Raw genomic sequence first — 24,353 nt, forward strand, 5'->3', positions numbered from 1 at the left:
AAGGGGGGGGAGAGGGTAGAGTGAACTAGGTAGAGGAAGTGCACAGGAGAGGAGGAGCAGAAGTGATGTAGATTAGATGTCAAATCAATATGTACCTTACAAATCTTTTGGGGTTGACTTATATAGTCCCCCTCATTCCCCACAATTCCCTTCCTATTTTCCCACCTATTTCCCACATAAAACCCGTCCTTTTCCCACCTTCATTACAGCCATCCCTTCCCAAAGAATTTTGCCCTCAAAATTTCCATGAGGCTGCCTAAAATGGAAAAATACTGCAGAACCCGATCAGCTTTGTAGTCCTGCACAATGCTCTCGGGTTGCCAAGAATTCTCATCTTCAGATAAACCTTTCCATTTGATGAGTTATTCTATGTAAGCCTTGTTCCTGAGCACATGATCTTTGAAGTCTTTGATTTGCTCTGGCACATAAATGATGTGGCCCTCTTCATCCATAGGCGGCAACTGAGGAAGAACCTGGACATGCTGTCCTACATGTGGTTTCAGCAAGGATACATGGAAAACATTATGGATCATGGAGGTCCTGGGTAGTTCCAAGTGATATGCTACCTTCCCAACTCTGCGGATGATTTTGTAGGGACCATAATACCTGTGGGCAAGCTTTGTGTTGGTATTACCTTTCAGCGAGGCATATCGATTCTTATGGAGACGTAAATGCACATAATCCCCTTCTTCAAAAGATAAGTACCTCCTTTGTTCATCCGCATACTTCTTCTGCTTGGCTTGGGCATCGTGCATATTCTTCTTAGCCAACTGCAGAAGGGCATCCATACTCTCCAAGTCATTTCTTGCTTGCTGATTTTTCACAGCCAAGTCTGCAACCCTGGAAGGCATTCCCACTTTGCATCCATACATTGCCTTTAATGGACTCATGCCAATAGAGAGATGTTTGGTGCTGTTGTAACAAAATTCAGCCAATGCTAACCATTTGTCCCAAGACTTCTGTGTGTCATGACAGTAATGCCTTAAATACTCCTCCAGCCATTTGTTCACCCTCTTTGATTGTCCATCCGTTTGGGGATGATAAGCAGTACTAGGCGCAAGGGAAGTACCAACTGCAGTGAATAACTCCTGCCAAAAGTGACCCATAAACTTAGCATCCCTGTCACTGACAATCTCTTGAGGAAAACCATGGTGCTTGAACACATTCTCAATGAATTGCCAGGCAACCTGTGAAGCGGAGTACCGAGTCCTAGTCGGTATGAAATGGGCCTGCTTGGTCATCCTGTCAACCACTACGAATATGCTATCCCAACCCTTATCTGTAGAAGGCAAGCCTGTAATGAAATCCATGGCAATGTGAGTCCATTTGCCTTCAGGAATGGGTAGTGGTTGCAGAAGGCCTGTGGGTAACCGGCTGTCCACTTTATTTTGTTGGCAGGGCAAACATTCACTGACATACTTAACCACGTCTCGCCACAAGCCATCCCACATAAAGCTTTCTTTGACCCTCTCATATGTTTTGGTGATACCCGTATGCCCTGACATAGGAGATGAGTGCATTTCCTGTAAGACCAACAACCTGTACTTGGAGTCTGGTACAAGATAAATTCTATCCTTGCACCATAACAGTCCGTTGCGGAGCTGAAATCAAACATGTTCTTGGCTGGACGGACTCTGTAACTCCACAAAGATAGGGGCTGCATCAGAATTTTGCATGTATTCCTCCTGAATCCCAAGTATCCACTCCTGATGAAGCGTGGAAATGGCAGACAGTTTGCATGACCACATCCTAGACAAGGCATCAGCAACCACATTCTCTTTCCCTTTTCTATACTCAATGTCAAAGTCATAGGACTGAACTGCAGCCAACCATCTCTTTTGCTTCATGGATAAATTAGGCTGCGTTAAAAAGTACTGGAGTGTCCTGTGATCCGTTTTGACGTTAATCTTGCTACCGTACAGGTAGTGGTGCCATTTTGCAAAAGCATGCAAGATTGCCAGCATCTCCTGATCGTAGACATGATAATTCATTTCCCTGGCATTAAACTTCCTGCTCTCAAAAGCAATCACCCCATGCTCCTGTCTTAGGACAGCCCCTAAACCTTTGCCATTGGCATCCGTCTCAACAATGAAAGACCATGAGAAATCAGGGCATTACTAAGGGCATCCTTGAGATTCTCAAAACTGAGTTGTGCTGCTTCTGACCATTGGAAGGCATCCCTTTTCAGCAAATCAGTGAGAGGGGCAGCCCTTTTGGCAAAGTGTCTGATGAACCTCCTGTAAAAAGAAGCAAGACCCAAAAAACCCCCGAGCTGCGTGGTATTATGTGGTTGTGGCCACTCCTTAATGCATTTCACCTTATCTGGGTCTACCCTGATTCCATGCCTGCTTACAACATGTCCAAGATATTCAACCTCATCTGCCATAAATGTGCACTTGCTGGCCTTGACATAAAGCTGATGCATCCTCAAGATTTCTAGCACTTGTCGGACATGGCCTATGTGTTCCTGTGCATCCTTATTGTAAATGAGAATGTCATCAAAAAATACCAGCACACATTTGAAAAGAAGGGGGTGTAAAATCTTGTTCATGAGTGCCTGGAAGGTGGCTGGTGCATTAGTCAAACCAAAAGGCATCACCTTGAACTCATATAATCCTCTTTCTGTACGAAAGGCAGTCTTATGCTCATCACCCTCTTTCATCCTGATCTGATGGTAACCTGACCTCAAATCAATCTTCGTGAAATACTGAGCACCCTTGAGTTCATCCAGCAGGTCATCAATCCTGGGAATAGGAAACCTGTTCTTAATGGTGGTCTTATTCAAATCCCTGTAATCAATGCACATGCAGAAAGAGCCATCCTTCTTCTTCACCAGGAGTACTGGAGATGCAAATGGCGAGGTGCTATGAGCAATGAAGTTTTTCTCAAGCAAATCTCGCACCTGTGTTGCCACTTCTTCCCGTTCAACCTTAGAGAGTCGGTACGGGGCCTTGTTTATTGGTTTACTACCATGTTCCAGGACTATGGCATGATCAACATCTCTTTTTGGGGGCAACTGAGATGGCATATCAGCAAACACATCCCCAAATTCTAAGAGCAATTTCTGCATTTCACAATTATCCACATGGGGAATGCCACCCTCTTGAGGTACAGAGACATTCAATGCATATATGGCACTTTCTTTCTTGAGCTCCCTAGTTAGCTGCCTTGCTGAAATGACCTGCAATTTCTGAGTTACCACGCCCTGCAATGTAACGGATCTACCCTTGTGGCAAAATTCAAGAGATAAGGCATTCAAACCTATGCTGGTTTTCCCCAATGATTGCAGCCAATCACACCCCAGGACAGCATCTATTGGCCCCATATCCAATGCCAGAAGATCACCTGCAAACTCATAGTCTTCAGAGAACTTGATCCTTGCATCCTGGCAACAATGTCTGCTGATCATATGCTGTCCATTAGCTATCTCCACTTTCAGGCCATGGTCTATCTTAGTAGCAATCAATCCCACTCTTTGCAGTGTCCTGCAATTAATGAAACTGTGAGTGCTACCGCTGTCTACCAATACATGAACAGATCTGCCATTAATCATTCCTTTCAACCCGATTGTGTCAGCACTTTTGGCACCCATCAAGGCATGAAGTGAGATGGCTCTGATACCAATGTAGAGAAGGGGGAACGGGGAAGGAGAGGAAGGCCATGGAGGGCGGGTGAGAATGAGTAGAGTGAACTAGGTAGAGGAAGTGCACAGGAGAGGAGGAGCAGAAGTGATGTAGATTAGATGTCAAATCAATACGTACCTTACAAATCTTTTGGGGTTGACTTATATAGTCCCCCTCATTCCCCACAATTCCCTTCCTATTTTCCCACCTATTTCCCACATAAAACCCGTCCTTTTCCCACCTTCATTACAGGACAGCACCGCGGCCCAGAGGAAAGGGGCCCACCCGAAGCCCATGCCACTCACCACAGCCTCGACCACTATGATTACCACCACCACTTCGCCACCATCATCTGCATCCGCCTCATCATCTATGCCACCTCTCCCTCTCCTGCATCATCATCACAGGCCTCCTCCCTAGTAGCCCCATCACTAGTCCCATCAACCACGGCTCCACAGTACTCCTCCCTCGTATCCCCTCTACCTCTCAGTCAGCCACCCTTCATCGCCTCGTCTGGCCTCGCTACTCCTACACACCACTTCCCCGCGCAGATCACGTTGTCCCCACCCTCATTACAAACTCAGCAGCCCACCTTCATTCCAATCCCTCTCGAGATCCAGTTCCCACCCGGACCATGATTTCCTAGGTCCCCACCAGATGCTTGGGACTCCCTATTGGCTGAGATACACAGCATCCGGGCCCGCCAGGCAGATCTGACACATTACGCTCAGGAGCAAGCCCGCTACACCCTGGAGTAGGCCCGTATTATATATGAGCAGGGCACCCTTATCCAGGGGCTCAGACATGACATCACACAGCTCCGAGAGGAGCTCGGGACCCTGAGAGCAGCGCCCTAGTCACAGAGATGGAGGCACAGATAGCCATGATACAATTGGCTATAGCAGAGACGACTAGATGGGTGGACGTGGCGAAACGGGAGCCCGCAATGGCAACCGTTTCAGCCGCCATATAGGAGCAGTAGCAGTGGGCTTCAAAGGCCCTCAACATCCGGATACGAGGGATCATGCGAGACAGCACCAGCACCACGACGACACCCACGGAGGAGGTGATCGCCTTTGTGACCACCACCATGGGGGTCCCCGACCACGGCATAGAGGGAGCATGGCGTGTTGGGAGAGACCCCACCGAGAGTAGCCCCTAGTCATCCGCTTCAGAGATTCACATGCTCAACTAGCAACACTCCGACGTAGAGCCGCTCTACGAGAGCACCCCACCCTGTCCATGGATGAGGATTTGACACCATTGCAGATTGAGGAGCGACGAGTTCTTCTCCAGCAGCAGGATGTTGCCGGCAAGGAGGGGAAATGGGCCATGGTCCGAGATGGTAGGTTGTTGATCGGCACCCGTCGGGCTCCCACTCGTGTCCCCTAGGGGGACGGGGCCTATGAGACTAAGGTTTTCGAGACCCTAGCCTGTACCATTTGGAACTGTAATGGTACCTTATTGTCAGACCTAGGAAACTTCTCGGAATCTTACACAAAACGAGACATAGTCTTTTACACGGAGACACACCAGAGCCTAAAGTGTCCACTACCGATAGTCAGTGGCTACACATGGGAGTCAGCCTTCAGGGATGAGACGAGGAATACATGAGGAGTGTGTGGATCAGGCGGGGTCGCAGTATTGTACAGGTCTTCCCTCGCTGGAGTCATCTCCGTTGAGAGGAAGGACGCACACTCTCGATTCATGTGGATCCGGATCCGATGCACGGCCACTCGTGACCTTTTCATAGCAGTATGCTACTTCCCGCCAGATACATCCCACTTCGCTAGAGTTGCGTGAGAGGAGGGTGAGACATCGCCATATGCATCCTCACATCTGGATATCCTAGATCTTTCAGCTCACAGGGAAGTTGTCCTTGTTGGAGACTTCAACGCCAGGACGAGCACGCGCCAGGCACCACTCTTGGACTTCCGAGACGACTCTATCATGCTACGAGACACGGACCTAGACGGAGCAGGTATGACCAGGATCTCATCGGACTGGCACGGGTCTGTTACACCATATGGACATGCGCTCCTTGACCTGGGCAGGATGCATGATCTCATCATCTACAACGAGCTTGACCTATGGCCCTTCTCAGGTGGTTTTACTTGCTTCCCATATAGGGGGGGCACCAGTGTAGTTGATTACATCATGGGATCCCCTACCTTCACCTCACGTATCACCGACTTCACTGTAGCACCACTCCCTCCAGGAGCTGATCACACATATCTATTCTTCACTATTGCCACCTCACACTTAGCCACATGACACCTACCACGACATACACTTTGATCAGAGCCTCTCCCTTGCCTACTCTGGGCGCCTAAATAGACTCCTCGTTAGCACCGATTCTAGCAAAGCTATTCAATGACGCTGTTTGCCTTGGCTTCCCCTGCACTTGGACACTCAATACCATCACCCCCATCCACAAGGTAGGGGATCCCATGAACCTGTGTAACTACAGGACTATCATGATTGGACATGTGATGTCCAGGATCTATGCAGCAATATTGGATGCATCGGTCAGCCTGTCCGCAGAGATGAGAGGGCTCAGAGCAGAGGGTCAGGCCGGTTTCAGGCGAGATCATGGGACTATGGATCACATACTCACACTTAGGAGTGTCATAGAGGAGGCCAGATCACGGAAGGAGAAGGTATATTGCTGCTTTGTGGATTTTCGCAAAGCCTTTGACACAGTGCCTGGAGCTCGACTCATCATACGCCTACAGGCACTGGGATTTGACCAGGAGATCATTTGGGCAGTCATGGCACTTTATGAGAGAGTCTCAGGCGGAGTTCGGACATGTGCAGGATGGACAGAGGGGTCAAATAGGGTTGTCCCTTATCACCAACCCTGTTTGGCCTCTACATCGACAAGCTTGAGACTTTCATGGGGGCTTCCGGAGGGACTGGTTGTTCACTTGTCGGGATCATCATCAGGATTCTTCTTTATGCAAATGACGTGGCACTCTTGTCGTCCACACCTGAGGAGCTCCAACGACACCTAGATGCATTGCAGGCTTTTTGTTTATCCCATGATTTGGAGGTCAACCTTGGTAAGACCAAGGTCATGATCTTTAACACCTCTCAGAGTAAACATGCATTGGAAGCAGCTCACTTTCAGCGGTGGGTCACCAGTTGAGATCGTATCCTCATACACTTACTTGGGGGTCATCTTCTCTGGCCCGGTCTTCACGATGAGACCAGCGATGCAAGCCAGACTGAGCAGGGGATACGCCTCACTGGCTCGGCTAGAGAGACAGTGCTTCCACTCCCACTTCTAGGACCCTCAGACCAAGGCTCTTCTCTTCGACTCCTTGGTCCGATCAGCCGGTATGTATGGCAGCCCTTGTTGGGGACCTGACATGTTAGATATAGAGTGGACATGGTTGAAGCGCCTGCAGATCCTTATGCTCTCACGGATGATCCGGGGGAAACCATACGTACCACATCATATCATTCAGGCCGAGTTTGGTGCTTCTTTACTCCAGCTAGATGCAGCTTTTCAGACCATCACATATCTGCACCGGGTTAGATCATATGGAGGCTGCACATCAGGGAGACAGAGGTTGCCATGGTTGGCTCTCGATTCCTCCATGAGGTTGGCAGTAGAGGGAGACGAGCGATGCTGGTATACGCGGACTCACAGATGGTTTGTGAGGCTAGGGTTTTACATCGATAGGATACCTAGTTTTCAGTACAGTTTGGATGCCCCCTCAGTACTCCCACCCACCATCCTGATCGGGCCACACACCAACCAAGTTATTTAAGAGGGTCTCATGCAGCTACACACCTTTAGGACCTGGTTGGAGCCGAGGGAGCTTCTACAGAGATCACTGTCTTCGTATTTCGGAGGTGGGATTCATCACACCACCGGGGTACACTTAGCTACACATGCCTCACTCACTACGGATCTCCATCGGACAGTTTTGGATATCAACACACCGCCTCCGCATAGAGAGCGGCAGAGCAGAGGGGATCCCTAGGGAGCATCGCATATGCACATTGTGCGACTGTCAGGAGGTTGAGTCAGAGGAGCATTTTATTTTTAGGTGCCCAGTGTACTACGAGATGGGAGGTCGCTACCACTGTCTCTTGAGAGACGGCTTCGGTCTCCTTTCCAGATTCCTCGCCTACCCAGATCAGAGATGCCTTGCGGCCTTCATTCACGAGGGGGTTCGACACAGAGAGTACTTATTCAAGCGACGGGGCTTGGCCACACCACAAGACACCTCTCAGAGCAGGATCACAGAGTTCTTCCCATCGAGTAATATTGATCGTCTAGTCTCTGGCCGCAGACATGACAGAGACCCCAACATGACGTCTGCAGCACGACACACGAGGCGTCGAGGGGACACATATCACTCTGGGGGACCTCCCGTCATTGTTTAGATCTGGGACATGTCCCACAGGAGTCACAGTGGCTCTAGTCGTGCGTCGAGCCTCCTCCAGGAGACCGAGACGCACGGCACCCCCTGACAGACGCCAGCGTCCCATCATCGGCTACGCACTAGCCAGGGCGACATGACATACGGAGGATTCCGCTCCGCTCCAGTCTTTTTCCTTTTCATTGTCACACCCAGATGTATTTGACTATGTATGATCAGACTTAGGACTCAGCACGGGTGATGATGCTCGTTTAGTAGCTCCACCCTTACTGTGGTTTGTATCAGGTTTTCTTTCAGTCTCATAGACCCATTGGTCTTCTGAAGACTCTAATAAAATTTCTTTCTTTCTCTTGGAGCATTGTCTATTTGCTGGCTTGCACATATGCATGTTGAGCACACACAAGTAAATGTTGAGCACACACAAGTAAATAAGTTTGGATTGTATAGTTAAACACTTAGGTGTGAGTTATGAGGCTATCTATCAGTCTTCTGCTGTGTGAAACCCTCCGTTCACACACAAGTAAATAAGTTTGGATTGTATAGTTAGACACTTAGGTGTGAATTATGAGGCTATCTATCAGTCTTCTGCTGTGTGAAACCCTCCGTTTGGTTCATTTCTAACAGTTTCTAGATGACATGGACCACACCATCAGAGAGAGGATGTTGCTGTTTGATCTATGGGTGTTTGGAAGAGGCATAGACGAAGCCTTTTGATGTGTCTCAGCGCTCTTCCTAGGGAGCAGATGGAGTGGATACTTCGAGGGGTGGGCTATGGCTCACTATGGCTCATTGAGAGGGGGTGTCACAATATTAGGGTCAAATCCCATTTGTAAGCTTGCACAAAGCTTGATTTTGGCAAAAGAAAAAGAGAGAGAAGATGATCAGCAGCCTCTTCCTGGTATGGATAAAGAGCGGACATATTTCTTATTTGAGTTTCAAGATTGTTTTTCTGAGTTTTTACTAGGGGAACTTTCGTCCGAGAGGCCTGAGAACCATGCTATAGATATTATGCCAGCTAGTAGTCCTTCAAATATACCACCGTATAGGGTCAGCGCAGCCCCACGGGAAGAAATATTGAGCCAGGTGAATGAACTGCTGCAAAAAGGGCTGATTTGGTCAATTTTCCCCGTGCTGCTCTCCCGTCTTGTTGGTGCAGAAGAAGGATGTATCTTGGTGGATGTGCATCGACTTCTATCAAGCACTTAACAAGATCACGGGTTTCCCATTTCTCAGATCGATGAAATTCTGGACACACTTGAGGGGTCTTCCATTTTCAGTCGCATTGATTTGAAGAGCGGATATCATCAGATCCGCATCTGACCACAAGATGTGCAGAAAATGGCTTTTAGGACCACTTTTGAGCTTTATGAGTATCTTGTCATGCCATTCGGGTTAACTAATGTTCCCGCCACATTCAATCGAATGATGGACAAGATTTTTAGAGAACAGAGGTCTTTTGTGGGCACATTATTCGATGACATTATTGTTTTCTCCAAAAATGAGGAAGAGCGTCAAAAACAATTGGCGGTAGTGTTTGAAGAATTGAGAAAACATAAGCTGATTATTAATGCAAAGAAAAGTAAATTCTTCATGCCAAAAATTCACTTTCTTGGGCATATCATACCAAGGATGGAGTTCGGATGGATCCGGCGAAGGTTGAAGCGATCAAGAATTGGTCATCACTCAGGAACATCCACGAAGTATGGAGCTTTCTTGGGTTGTGCTCATATTGCAAGAGGTTTATTCGTTACTTTGCTGAGATTGCTTCACCTCTGCATGCTTTGTAAAAGAAGGGAGTATCTTTTCGCTGGACTCCCCAAGAAATTGCAGCTTTTGAAGAGCTGAAAGAAAAGTTGTGCTCTAACCTCGTCGTAATCTTGCCAGATTTGAGAAAGCCGTTTGCTGTCCAGTGTGATGCATGTGGCAACATCATTGAAGGAGTTCTTATGGAGGATGGAAGGGTCGTTGCTTATGAGAGTAGGGTGTTGCAGCCCACCGAGATGAATTTCCAGATTTATGATAGTAGATGCTTGCTGTACTCTCAAACAGTGGAAGCAATAATCGTTGGGTGCTGATTTTTATGTTTAGACGGATCATTCTTCTGTGATGTATTTTCTCACATAGAGGAAATTATCTAAGAAGCATATGTGCGGGGCCAACTTTATGTCTATGTTTCATTTTCGGATTGTGTATGTTCCTAGAAACAAGAATGTTGTTGCAGATGCACTTTATATGGATGCAATATCCAAGAAACCACAGGTTGTTGCTGTTTCTATTGCCTATCATGATGAATTGGATGCCATGAAAGAGCAATATGCTTCAGATGATGACTTTGCACGGGTATATGATCAGTGGTCTGAGGAACAAAGGAATGATCATTATGTTCTTCGAGATGGTTTTCTGTTGATGCATGGCCGTTTGTGTGTCACAAAGCATCCGATTGCCAAGGTAATGGCTGAAAGTCATATTCCGCCTTATGCAGGACATAGAGGAATTGATGCAACTGTGAAGGCTGTTGAGCACTTCTTTTACTGGCTAGCTTTGCGACGTGATGTTGAGGTGTATGTCAGGACATGCATCACCTGCGAGAAAGTGCAGTAGACAGGTAGAAAACCCCTGGACTGTTACAACCACTCCCCATTCTGGATAGACCGTGGCAAAGCATTGCTATGGACTTCATCTTTGATCTTCCTCCTACACCATCAAGTCATGATAATATCTGGACCATTATTTGTTGGTTTAGTAAACATGCTCATTTTATTCTGGTGAGGAAGAAAATTTCATTGGACCAGATGGCAAAGCTTGTCATGTCTCATGTCTTTAAATACCACGGAATGCCACAATCTATCATCAGTGACGGGGACCGGTGGATGACAAGCTTGTTTTGGAGAGGATTGTTTGAAAATATGCGTTACCGTGCTGAATTTCTCATCCTAATTTCATCCACAGTCTGATGGGCAATGTGAAGAGGCCAACGGCACCGCCCTTGATCTCTTGAAGTGCTATGTTTCGGAGGATAAGGCAAAATGGGAGCAGTACTTGCCACTCATTGAGTTTGCCTATAACAACGTGGCTCATACTTCTACAGGAAAGACTCCTTTCGAGATGTAGAAGGATACAGGAAAGTTCCGCCCCATTGTGCACACCAAAGATAAAATCTTTGAAGCTGATAGGTTTGTGGAAAACTTGGATGAGGATTACACGAAAATCAAGATTGCTCTCCAGAGATCTCAGGATAAGCAAAAGAGAGCCGCTGACTGTTGTCATCGTGAGCTGCAATTCAAAGAAGACAATTGGGTTCTCTTACGCTTTCAGAAAGCTCGGCTGAAAAAGAAGAAGGGGAAGGACAGGCTGTATGTTAAGCTTGGTATGCGGTAGTATGGTCCCTTTCAGATTCTACAAAAGATCAATGACGTAGCTTACAGGCTGAAGCTACCGGATCATTGGAAGATTCACAATTTGTTCCATGTGAGTCTTTTGAAACCGTTTCAGGGAGATGTGCCAGAGGATATGCCTCTTGAAGATCAGTCTAAAGTTGAAGAATTGGATGAAATCTTGGTTCTGGGACAGATTCTGGCACATAGGGAACGCAAGGTAAAGGTAGAGTTATCTGCCGCTGTCTCATTAAGTTCAGAAACTATCCAGCTATCGATGCGAAGTGGATGGAGGAGGGAGAACTGGTAGATTCACCTCAGTTGTTGCAGTTCTACCTAGAGTCATTTGAGCTTGAGTCGACTTCGGTTGGGGTTCATTTAGGCTCATCGGAGCGTGTGTTTGGAGCATTGCTTGATTCTCAAGAGGGGGTAGCACCTCCACTCCCTTGGTTCAGACTACTCCGGATATCTAGAGGTTGCTTGGTGACACTATTGCCTGAGGTACCGCTTGCTGACGGTATATCTGCCGGGAGACTTCTGGATCAATGTACTAGTCAATGCCAGTTTCTGATTGTATATTTGGAATGACTGGTTATCTCGAGCTCTGCCGAGCCATTCCTTGTATATATTTTCTGATTTTTCTATGCTGTTTATGCATTTCTGATGTTTTAAGCAAAAATCTGAGGAGCTACCCTGTAATATTGGCAACGTCTCTACCGCTCAGTATTTTCAGTTTTCTGATTTTTTGTGCTTGCTGTTTTGAACGAGCAAATGAGGACATTTGCTGTGTTTCAAGAGGGGGGTCGTGAATTTCTAATTTTTAGGAATTTACAGTGACTGACCTGGCCTCAAATTGATTAAATCTGTGAAGGACACTTCAGTGCAATAAATTCCATGGGCCAAGGCAAAGGATCTAAGGGTTAGAGAGGGGTAAAGTCCTTGTGACTTGCAGGGCAAGCAAACGTAGCTATTTTTGGCTCAAGTGGATTGGGGGCTAAGTCAGGGCTGGTTCAGCTTTCTCTTAGATCAGAATCTTGTTTTTCTTGCTTCCCATCTATCCACACACCTTCCGGGAGCCAGTTTGTTAGATCTGCCATTACCCAGGAGCCTTGCTAGGCCCAGGATAGCAAAATCGCACTTCCCTGAGGCTGTGACAGGAAATCGCACTTCATCAGGATCTTCCCGGGAGCAGATTGGTGAAATCGCAATTTGTCCTGGAGCCTTCCAAGATAGGTAGTGGTGATTGCGCATTCTTTCCATTCGCTTCCAAACAGGGCATTTCATCGTTTGCGTGCTCCCAGAGGTGATCTAGGAAATTCACAAATTGCAAGAGCTGCTAGGGCTGTCCATGGATTGCACAATTTGCTAGAGAGACCCTCTAGTCCATTGTTTGACTCCGGACGAGTGCCACAGTAACCCCAGTCGGCCATACGCTAGGTCTGAAAATAGAAAGAGAGAGAGAGAGAGAGAGAGAGAGAAGAAAGAAACTTTGTTAAAGTCTTCGGAAGATTGATGGGTCTATGAGATTGTGAAAATCCTGATACAACAAGCTGTGGTAGTGGAGCTACTAAACGAGCATCCATACCAATGCAAAATGCAAAAATGCAGAAGGGCAGTACTAAGTCCTCAGTACAACAGTCATGTCGATGGTCGACTATATATCAATCTCAGCATCAATATCATCATCATCCTTGGCAACAACAAGATATCAGGATGGATGAGGCAGTGGAGGCATAAAGTCGGCAATAGAGTGCTGTCGGCCACTCAGAGGTGCGGTCCTGGCACGTCTCCTGGTCATAGCTCTGCGTCTAACTAGGGCTACTGTGACCCCTGTCGGTCGGCGGGCTCCGACTCTAAACAAGGAGGGGATGTCTCCAAGTGTGATCTGTGTGTCGACCCTCTGTCTGAGCTGTTGGGTCACGGGCTCCGGGTCACGGTCATGTCGAGGCCTCATCTCGTTGGGGTCAATGTGATCTAGCTGAAAGAACTCCGTGATAGAGCTCTGAGAGGGATCAACCGAGGAAGAAGTCTGCTCCTGTCTCCGTGCTCGGAGTGTCCTCTCGTGGTGTCTAAGTGCCTCATGAATGAAACCTGCCAAACACCGTTGGTCTGGGTAGGAGAGGAAACGGGCTAAAATCCCATAACTATCCCTGAAGAGGCAGTGGAAACGTCCTAGGATCTCATAGTACACAGGACACCTGAAGATGAAATGCTCCTCTGTCTCAACCTCTTGTATGTCACACAGTGTGCATATGCGCCGCTCCCTAGGTAGTCGCTCTGCTCTGCTGCTCTTGATGCGAAGTCTGTGTGAAGAGACCCGGAACTGCCCAAGAGAGATCCTTAGCGAGTGGGGTAGGTGAATCTGTGTGTATCCTAGTGGGTCAATGAAACCCTCTGCTGTGATATGTAAGAAGTGATCTCTGTAGAAGCTAAGCTTCGCTGGGAGTTCACTCGGTCCCAACCAGGTCCGAAAAGTGTGCAGCTGTAGTAGATCCTCACGGATAACCTGGTTGACCTTGTGTGATAAGAGGGGAGAAAACGGAGCATCCATGCTATACTGGAAGGGAGATCCATGTGGAGCCTTAGTCGCTCAAACCATCTCTCTGTATGTGCATACCTGCACCTCTGATCTCCTCATGCTGCAAGTGCCATAGAAGAGGATAGAGCTACCCATGGTAGCTTGCTACGCCCCGAGGTATAATCCCCATATTCCCTAACTCGGTACAGATATGTGATATGACCTGAAATGCAGCATCTAGCTGTAAAGGGGGTGACCCAAACTCAGCCTGAATGATCTGGTGAGGAACAGATGACTTACCACGAATCATCCGTGATAACATGAGAACCTGTAGCCGCTCCACATGGGCCCACTCTGTATCTGACAAGTTTGGCCCCCAACAAGGGCTGCCGTACATCCCCGTTGGGCGAGCCAAGGAGTCAAAAAGCAACCCCTTGGTGCGTGGATCCTGAAAGTGCGAGCGGAAGCACTACCTCTCTAGTCTGGCCAATGAGGCATACCCTCTACTCAAGCGTGCTTGCATCGCGGGTCTCATAGTGAAGCTCGGTTTGGAGAAGATAACCCCAAGATAAGTGTATGATGAAACTATCTCAACAGATGACCCCGCAAATGTGAACTGCTCCTGACGCATGATGGCTCGAGATGTTATTCCTGGTTTTTTGGCGGATTTTGTTTCTTGATTTGTTTGTTTATTTTTCTTAGGTACCTTCTTCCTTTCTTCTTTATTTATTGTTTCTTTCTCTTTTGTTTAATTGATGTATTTTGGTAAGCACTGGGTTTGACCACGAGACTTTGCGGGCCTTTAGAAACCCAGTATAGCTGCTTATGCTTGGGCACTGATGACGTTATAAGTGTTGCTTTGCTTGCTAAATATGTCTACCTTTTGTTTTTAAAAATTTTTTTGTTACCTCATTTTTCTTCTCTTTTGTTTTCTCTTTTATTTTCTTTGTAGAATTTTGGTCTTTAGAACAACAAAATTCTGAACTTGTACGATTGGATATATTCTAGTCTTACCAAGGTATATTGTGCTTAGAAGTAGTTTTAAAGTCTTTGTGCCACTAAATCTCTGTAACTACTATAGCTTATTAAGTTACATGCTTGCATGCCTTTAGGCTCTTGAGATAGGTCAATTATCTTTGAACCATCAAGTAGATGATTGAGTGAGTAAATGATATTCTTCTGTTGTTAAATGTTCCTTTATTTTGTTCCTAATGTACTGCTTGTGTAAATTGTTGGCTGTGACTGGAATGTATTGCACGAGTATGGTTCAATTGTCCCTAATTATAACATTATTTGAGCTTCTAGAAGGCAGACATCTATGCCGAGGTTGAAGAATGAGCAGTTCTGACGCTTGCTTATCTTGTGTGTTGCTTCACAGCTGTATTCCCTTATACAATTTTACCTATGTATATGAATATGTTATGGCTTCACCGAGGAGCTTCATTGACAGGTATTTGTTGTCCACGGGATTCTTATAGTTTTGTGTATCCTTCCACTATGTGTCAAATATTAATACCTCATCAGGGCATCTGTTTTTGGTAGCAGTATTTTTCTCCATTGCTAGTAAAAAAGAAGTCCTAGAAATATTTTCACATATGCACAATCCCTTTGTTTTTTCCATAAAGTTTTCATGCGCAGTTTGCAATGATGTAGCACGTAGGTATTTTTGCTTTTAATATGATTCCAAGGGGCATTGACTTGCTATCTCTTAAGTCTTCTTTTATTCTCTAGAAGCTTGTCTCTTTCCTCTAGTTAAAAAGAAGTCCTAAAATTGTTTTCACATATGGACATTGTGTTTGATTCTTCCATTAAGCTCTTATGCTCAACATGCAATGATGTAGCACGAAGATAATTTTACTTTTAATATAATTCCATCAAGCGCTGACATGTCATCTCATAATCTTTTCTCCCCCCCCCATGTCTGTGACATATTGATGTGGTCTTGGATTGTGCTTAGTTAAAGGTTATTGGGATTTGGGAATGTTTAATTGATTAGGATGCTATTTTGTCCATGGGCCAAAGAATTTATGAAGCACATTATTGTGCTTAAATTGCCAAAAACAAAGCATGGTAGTGCCCCTCATGTTGATGTGAATATGGAGTAGTTGCTACATGATTATGCCGCCATTTTTGTTGATATGTCTTATGAGTTTTACCTTTAAGATGATGCACAATAAGATATTGCATGGAGAATGGCAGTAAACTGATCAAGGAGGGTTGGAACTTCTCTCTTGGTGTGGAGAGGAGGGGTTAGCTGTGAGAATTGAAGAATCAAGGCCTCATATGCGAGCCCCAAAATGGGGAGGACAATTGGACTTGACACCGTAAAAGTTTAGGGTATGGGCTGCTATATAGTTGGTTCATCATTAAGCATGTGTGTGCTGCTACATTGGCAGCACTTGGGCCAGTCGTCGGATGAATGTAGGCAGCAACAAGGCTACCATGTGGGCAATACACTTGGCTTCCATGTGAGCAGAAGCACTTGACATGCTACGTAGGAAGCAAGATGGCCACATGGCCAGTAGATGTATGCAGCAGCATGGGTTGGGAGGCCCAGCAAAGGGGCAGAAATTAGGGCATTTTAGGGCACAAGGGCCCTTGGAACAGACCTGACTAGGGGATCCTCTAGTCAGCCAAGGTGTGGGTCATTTGGGGCCTAGGATAGGTTAGCCATCATGGGGTAAAGCCGGCTCTTCTATAGGGTCATGTCAGCGAGTTGAGCACACAAGATCCACACCTCAGAAGGCGGATCCCTTGAACCCTCTGCTCCTCACGTTGAAATGGACCTGCAGGTTGGGACTGCTGAATGAATGTCTGCCCCACAATGAGGCCTTTCTATAGGGCTGGATAGCCCCATAAACTTGGCCGACCAATCAACAGACTGGCCAACCTAGACAGGTCTGCCAATGCGCTATTGCCTCCTGCTGCCTATATAAGGAAGCACCTGGCCTCTGGTCTTTGCTCCAAATCGGCTACGTTCTGTTAGCCTTGCACCAGACTTATCCTGCCTGTGCCGGCCTGCTGCAGGCCTTTCGTACTGCCATGTCCATGGTGTACCTGCTGCTGCTGCTACGGCACGACCTGCAGTACCATGTGTTCCTGCTGTACCAGCCTAGGTACCTCCACAACCTTGACCTAACAACAGATCTATGTGCTGTCCATTTGGCAGCCAGTCTACTGCTCACATGGCTGCCCTGAACATTCACATGGCCCGCTGCTGCTGCTGCACCTCCCACTGCTGCTGCCGCTGCTCCGCCCACTGCCTCCTTACTCCGCCCCTCTGAGGCTCTCCGCCTCCGCCTAGGCTCTCCACCCCTGCCTAGGCCTCTCCGCCTCAGCCTCCCGCCTCCTTGCTCTGCCTCGGCTCCTTACTCCGCCTCTCCTACCTAGGCCTCTCCGCCCCCACTTGACCCTCCCGCCTCCTTGCTTCACCCCTGCGCCTAGGCCTCCCGCCTCCCTCCTTCGCCCCTCTGCCTCCGCCTAGGCCTCTCTGCCTCCTTCTGCCTCTCGTGCTCGCCACACCGCTCCACCCTCCCGTCTCCTCGCTTTGTCCTTCTGCCTCCTTTCTCTGTCCTCCCGTTGCAGCTCCGCTCGCTTCGACTGCAGCTCCGCCTTGCAGCCCTTCCCCTCCGCCTGGCTGCCCGCTCCCCCTCCCTCAGCCCCTCCCCCTCTTGTAGCACCACCCTTCCCCTATAATGTGGGCGCCTCCCACCATGGGGGGGGGGGGGGGACCTCATACTCTGGCTTCCACTCCATCTCCCGCACCAGGACTTGTGCACAAGAAATCGAAGTCAGTCCAAGAAAATGGGCAAAAGCGATAAAGAGACGGACAAATCCAAGAAAGACGACCAAAAAAAAAAAAACAGCAAACACAACTAAAACTCGAGGATGTGAACACACGCTACAACCGAAGTGGACTTGGGGTTGGCGGCAAGGCAAAGGCAGGACCCAGCTTAGCTTCAGCTCCAACCTCACTCCCTGATTCTACTAGAGATCAAGAAGCTGCTCGTAGATGACTTTGGTGGAGGTGGTTGTGCAGTAGTAGCACCAAAACAGCTCAGAGATGCAAACAACAGCCTCAAGTAGGTCGGAAAAGCCTCCAAAAAAGCCTCGAAATTCTGAACCAATGTGCACAGGTGGTCAGTTTCTGCTGTAGCGTAGTGCAAACCCTAAAATTGGTGATGAAAAAGCTTCAAAACGTCTTCAAAGGGCCACACGTGCAGCGTGCCTTGAACAGTGTGCCGACCAGCAAGCTAGGAGGCCGCCAAGGGAGGTAGAGCACTCAAGGACAGCTCCAAAAGATCCTAATGGTGGCGGCAGAAACAAAAGGAAGTGAAGTGGCTATGGAGGAGGAGAAAACAGTAGCTAATGGCTGCAAGAGGAGGCAGAATAGAGGCAGAAATGAGGCGGCTGCAAGGAGGAGGAAGCTGAGCAGAGTTAGGGTTTAGGGTTTGTTGGAGAAGATGATGACGTGGCAGGACAGGTTAGGGCAGGATTGACCAGCTCTGATACCATGCTAGGAACATGGTGAAGACAGAGAGAGAGAAGGTTAGGGTGTGAGGAAATGATGCTCAAATGAAGACATGAAGATGGCTTTCATTCATTCATCAAGTATGACAAGATAAGTGAAGTACAAGCTTTATATAGGCTACTCACTCACACACTAGCACCTAGTGCATATGGGATAAGTCCCATGATGACACATGGCACTCACACATGACTCGCACACATAGACTAGTACTAGATCACCTAGTACTATACACCAACACTTCACATTAACACACTCTTTGACTATGATATCTCCAATAGAACAGTCCGCAGCTTCCTTGATGTTTTGAGTACTACTCTTTCTTTGTTTATCTCACTCGAGCCTCTTGCATCGGGACTGGCGAGAAGTGACCAGCCATCCAAATGCCTTTGAAATCACTGCAAGTGGCATCAAGCTTAGTTGTTGAAGGCATAGCCCAAGTGGATCAGAAGCTCCTCTGTAGACTCCATTCTCATCCTTGATTGTGAGCTTGAGCACAAGCACCTTGGTTGGGCTCCCCTTCAACCTTCCTCTACTGAATCATCTCCGAGATTCTCCTATTCAAAGGGTCAGCTAGAGGCCCTTTCTTGGCGGTGGCATGATTGTGGCGGGCTTTTCCTCATGGGCACTTTCTCTCCTTCTCCCTTTCCTCACGGGCGCTTCCTTCCCCTCTCTTCACCCTCTTCTTCCTAGTTCCCGCATGTCAGGGAGAGGTGTAGCGAGTCTTTGGTGGCGACCTTTGGTCTGGCTAGAGGGGCTCTATGGCAGCACCCTCGATCCCACAGCTGTCAAAGTGCTGCTTTCACCATCGGATAAGCAATAGGTACAATATGTAGTGAAAATTCTTCAAGACAGGGCAGTGGTAGGTAGGATAGTTGGCCTCACTCCTTTGAGGAGACAGATCAAGGACTGGATCCAAGCCAACCTAGCACTAGATGGTGACCACATTCAAGAGGTCACTATTTATGGACGCGGTGTTTTCCTCCTCCAACTTGGCTCCTCGGATACTGCTTTGGCTCTCGTGGAGAGGAGCTCTATTCTTATGGGCCCTCACTTGGTGTATCTCATCCCTTGGTATCATGGATTCACAGTGGAGGACATGGATTCGGCTCACCATGCCCCCCCCCCCCCCCCCCCCTTTTCTTGTGACGCTCCGCTTCCTGGGGCTTCCAAGGGAATACAGGTCCATCCTCCTTCCATAGGGCGGGCCTTTGGCATAGTTTTAGAGTACCCCTCAGAGTCAAAGTCAGCAGCGGTGGCAGATGATGGAGTCCCTTGACTCAAGCTTGTGGTGGAGAGTTCGGACACAGTTCTAGAGGTGATCCTTCTGGAGACCTTGGAGGGAGGTACTAGAGACCTTGAGGGAGGTATGCTTCGCTAGTGTGTGGAGGTCTTCAGTCTACTAGGACATTGTTTGAGGTGCAGACAGAAGAGACACCTAGCCAGAGATTGTACGAGAGGCTTGAGCAGGGCGCACCCCTCTTCACAGGAGACACGTGGGCAGCATAGCGACACGAGAGAGGGCGGGACTCGGAGTCCACTCAAGCAGACACATCAACAATATCTGTGACAACAGGTGGAGTCCCAGACCCCCTGGGTGGAGCCCTCAGAGGGAAGGTGGACCAGGGTAAGGAAAAAGAAGCGAAGCAAATGGGCCAGAAAGAGCCAATGGCAATCGCAAGAGGGGAGCATAGGTAGCTTCACAGGCATAGAGAGATCAAGTGGGTGGCCTACAAATAGGCTTACCACGAGACCGAGAGAGAGAGCCTTCGACTTCGGGACATTCTTCAGGCCCTCTAGAGGAGAGACTCTTCGCCCATTCACATGGCCCATAGCAACACTGGGAGTGGGCATCAAAGACCCCTAGAGCACGAATCCCCCCGGCCCCCCTCAGAGACTGGAGAGGGAGCCAAGAGGTCGCAGGTACCTGCTACACCTTCTATTGCGACAACAGATGATCCCACCTAGTTGCCTTCAGGATTCAATTGCCTCCTCTCTGCCACCCCCTTCCGTGCCTTCCCCACCTCAGCCTTCTCTGCTTGCCCCTCCCACGGTGGTTACCCTCATCACCCCCCTCCGCCAGTCCCCTCTCCCTCCCCACAGACACCAACAGCCTCGCCCGGGGCCTCTTCCTCGGGCACCCCGCTAGGCCTGGCGGTGGACTCCTCTTTTGTGAGTAAGGCAAAATCTTCTACGCTGATCTCTCTCCGGTTGCAAGGCAGTGCTTTGGGCACATAGGATACAACCTCTTCTCATACGTCGGGGGAGAAGGGTTTTGGAGATTGAGCCCTCAAACCTCCACAGGCCGGCCTTTGCCGAGGGAGTTTTGGCGACTAGGACCTTGGAACTATTTGGAGATCCTGGATATGGAACTATTTGGAGATCCTGGATACGTACCCTATGCCCCTGGAGTTGATCATTTTGATCCTGCAGCCCCAAAAAGGCAGCATCAACGCAGTGGGTTCCCGCACCCACCCAGTTCAGATCCTCTATTTTGCTTCCTTAGGGATGGAGAAGTGGACTCCATAGCATTTTGACGCGATGTTGGAGCATCAGGTATATCAGATGATGGACGAGTGGATGGGACCTCAGGGTATGGATCTTTGGTTGGCCCATGGTAGCTCTGCGTATTTTCAGCTTGGCCTTTCTCCAATAAAGCCTTGATCAAGCTTGCTCGTAGCTGTGATCCGCTTGCCACTATAGATGGTTTTTTCATGGCTTCACTATTGGACACTTAGTAGTGTGCTGATCTATTTGGTGTAGATGTTTCTTCTATGGAGTATTGGGCTCGGAGGGTGGGGATTGAGCTAGTGGCGATGCTAGTTCGTCGATGTACGGTCACAGATTATTTGCCCTTTAAACCCATGAGTTTGACGGTGGTGAGTTGGAATGCGCACGAGCTACATGACCGTGCGCACAACTAGCAACTGTATCTAATTCTATGCCAGGAATTGTAGTGGGCCCCTGGTTGGTAGGCCAATTGATTTTCTCTTAATTTAGGAACACATGTTCTAAGCAACAGACATAACACGCCATCACAGTGTTCTCCCTGGGAGGGGCCCAGACATTTGGTCTCCAGCAATTGGTAGGAGTGGTAGGGTATGCATTTCGGTATCACAGGCGCTGGCCCCGGAGGTTTTTGCACAAGGTGAGCTCATTTCAGGCCGGGCAGTTTGGATGGGCCTTCAGGCAGGAGAGGCCTGGATTGGTATATTGAATGTGTACGCATCCTCTTGTAGGCAACACCACCCGTCTTTTTGGCGGCGGCTCACAGATTGCCTCCCAGAGGTGGACTCATGGATTGTGGGGGAAGACTTCAACAATCTTGAGTTCATGGAGGACAAGCAGGGAGGATCCTCTTTCGTAGAGATGCCAACAGGGGAGAGGAGTACTTGGGAGCAGTTTATTTTTGCGATCGTTGGTGGTAGGAATCCTTGGTGCGAGTCAGAGTTTACTAGGCTTCTAGGCAGCCTATGCTTTTCCTTTGGCCATAGATGGCATGATGGGCTGCTTTAGCGTCTAGACATATTATATATTGGTGACTGGGCTTTACTTCGTGGTGGCTCCACCGGCATTCTAGCAGGCACCCCAATGTCGGACCGCTCGCCAACAGTTCTTCATTTGGAGCAACCTCGCCGTGGACTCCTTCAAAAGGCAGTCCGTATACCAGGCGCTCTCTTACAGGAGGACGACATCGAACAAGTGATGGTAGAGCTCTGGAGATAGCTTGAGGACTGTCCCATCGAGGGGTGGGCGACATGATTGGTTGAGTGGATTCAGCGGAGCAGTAAGGAGCTATAGGGCCAGGCATTGAGACGGCGAGCTGCTCTTCAGGAGCGGGAGCGAGCTTTGCGTCGAGATCTTGCATCCATTGAGAGACTCAAGGAGCATGATCTGAGGTCCTAGTGGCTCAGAGACCGTTTGGAGTGCGCACGCTCAAAGCTACAAGACTTCGAGGTCCTCAGAGCATAGTTCTCTTACCACTCCTCTAGGGCGAGATGGGTCCAATAGGGGGACATGATGACTAGACAAGTTTTTCAAACCACAGGACCACAGTCAACTGGGATCCATCTACATCGTCTTAGGGACTCTCAGGGGCAGATGCACTTAGACTCCTAGGTGATTCTCGAGATGACTATAGCCTTCTATTGCCACCTTTTTCAGTCTGAGGATGCCTCGGCCGCCACTCTTTTGGCTAGAGAGTGAGTTTGGGAGCATGTCTGCACAGTTGTTTCACAGAGTCTTAGTAGATGCTTTGAGGAGCCCTTCATGGATGAGGAGTTGCAGGAGGCCTTACATGCTCTTCCAGCCTGGATGTGCCCAAGAGAAAGAAAGAAAGTTTATTAAAGTCTTCAGAAGACCGATGGGTCTATGAGACTGTGAAAAACCTGATACAAATGAGCTGTGGTAGTGGAGCTACTAAACGAGCATCCACACCAATGCAAAATGCAAGAAAGACATAATGCAGTACTAAGTCCTAAGTACAACATAGTCATGTCGATGGTTTGACCTCGACCTTTTTTCATTGCTTTTGGGAGCACATCTCCACCCCACTCCGGTTAGCCTGCCAGGAGATTAGCCTGCCAGGAGATCTTTGACTCGGGATCCCTTCCACATTCCTTGAGCAAAGGTTGGATATGCCTGATTCTGAAGGGAGGAGATAGAGCGGATATTCTGCAGGGGAGTTAGAAGCCGGTCTGAGGTCGAAGACCGAAGGTTCTATCTCGACAATGAAGACCGATTACCCTTCTAAACACACCTTACAAGATCTTGCCTAAGGTCTTGAGCCTGCGCCGCCTGAGACCCCACCTTCCAGATAGCATGCATGAGACGCAGACAGGCTTTGTCAGGATTACAGCATCTTGGATAATATCTTCACCTTCTGGGAGGCAGTTGATTGGGCCAAGGAGGAGGCGCGGCCTCTCGCTATCCTTCTTCTCGATTTTGAGAAGGCATATGACAGAGTTGAGTGGTCCTTCTTGGAGGGGACTATGCAGAGACTTGGTTTTTTAGAGAGATGGATCAAAGGGGTTTCAGCTCTTTATGCAGTTAGCTCTAGCCAGGTGATCATCGGGGGCCATATAGGCGAGATCTTTTCGCAGTTCCGTTTAGTGAGACAGGGATGTCCTTTGGCTCCTTATTCTTCCTTTTTGTGGCGAAAGCCTTGGGCTATTTTCTGCATTATCAGGCACTTGGCCTTATAGGGATGAGGCTGCCGATCCGACAGGAGGAGGAGCTCCTAGGTTCGGAGTTTGTAGATGATACTGTGCTCTATGTTGACGGCTCTACAGCTAGTCTAGAGAGGGTCAGAGGAGTACTGTCCATTTATTGTGAGGCCTCCAGAGCTCACATAAATTGGATCAAGTTTGTTGGCTTCTTCACAGACATGGAAGCGAGCTAGGAAGTTCATAGCTGGGGAATAGATTTTGGCTTTTGATGGATTCTGAAGGGCGAGATGGCCAGATACCTGGGCTATCAAGTAGGCATCGACATTTCGGCAGAGCAACAGTTCTAGACCGGTTCTGGAGAGTGTTCGTTGGAAGCTCTTATATTGGAGCTCTGCTAAACTCTCGCTTGCAAGCTAGTCATTAGTGAACCAGGTACTCCTTGCCACATCTTGGTACATTGCTTCTTGTTGGTGCTTCCACCGAGGTTGCATGGGGAAGCTACGGCGCTTGGTTCAGAATTTCTCTGGTTGGGATCGGATGGCACGCGCAACACTAGGGCCAGGGTGACTTGGCAGACAATGATTTTGCCCCAGGCACAGGGTGGACTTGGTATTATTGATCTAGAGATGCAGAGTCGAGCCCTCTTGGGCAAGCTGGTAGAGAGGCATCACCCCAGGGGCGGAACCATGGAAGCTCCTACTCCAACAGGGGTTTCTTGAAAATACGCCTCGCATTGGCGAACAGTGGC

At 48.4% G+C, this 24,353-nt stretch overlaps 1 protein-coding gene across 1 annotated transcript in view; it reads left to right on the forward strand.

Annotated features, from left to right (window-relative positions):
• Positions 1-24,353, forward strand: part of LOC147904245 (glycosyltransferase BC10-like) — a 60,756-nt gene that overhangs the window by 16,236 nt on the left and 20,167 nt on the right. The window contains exon 4 of the mRNA XM_087385470.1: positions 15,288-15,359. Within this exon, the coding sequence (XP_087241596.1) occupies positions 15,288-15,359 (72 nt within the window). The remainder of the gene's footprint in view (positions 1-15,287; positions 15,360-24,353) is intronic.

The sequence above is a fragment of the Dipteris shenzhenensis genome, chromosome 2, assembly GCF_047967505.1.
Source record: "Dipteris shenzhenensis isolate YYH24624 ecotype China chromosome 2, Dip_SZ_1.0, whole genome shotgun sequence".
Taxonomy (NCBI): Eukaryota; Viridiplantae; Streptophyta; class Polypodiopsida; order Gleicheniales; family Dipteridaceae; genus Dipteris; species Dipteris shenzhenensis.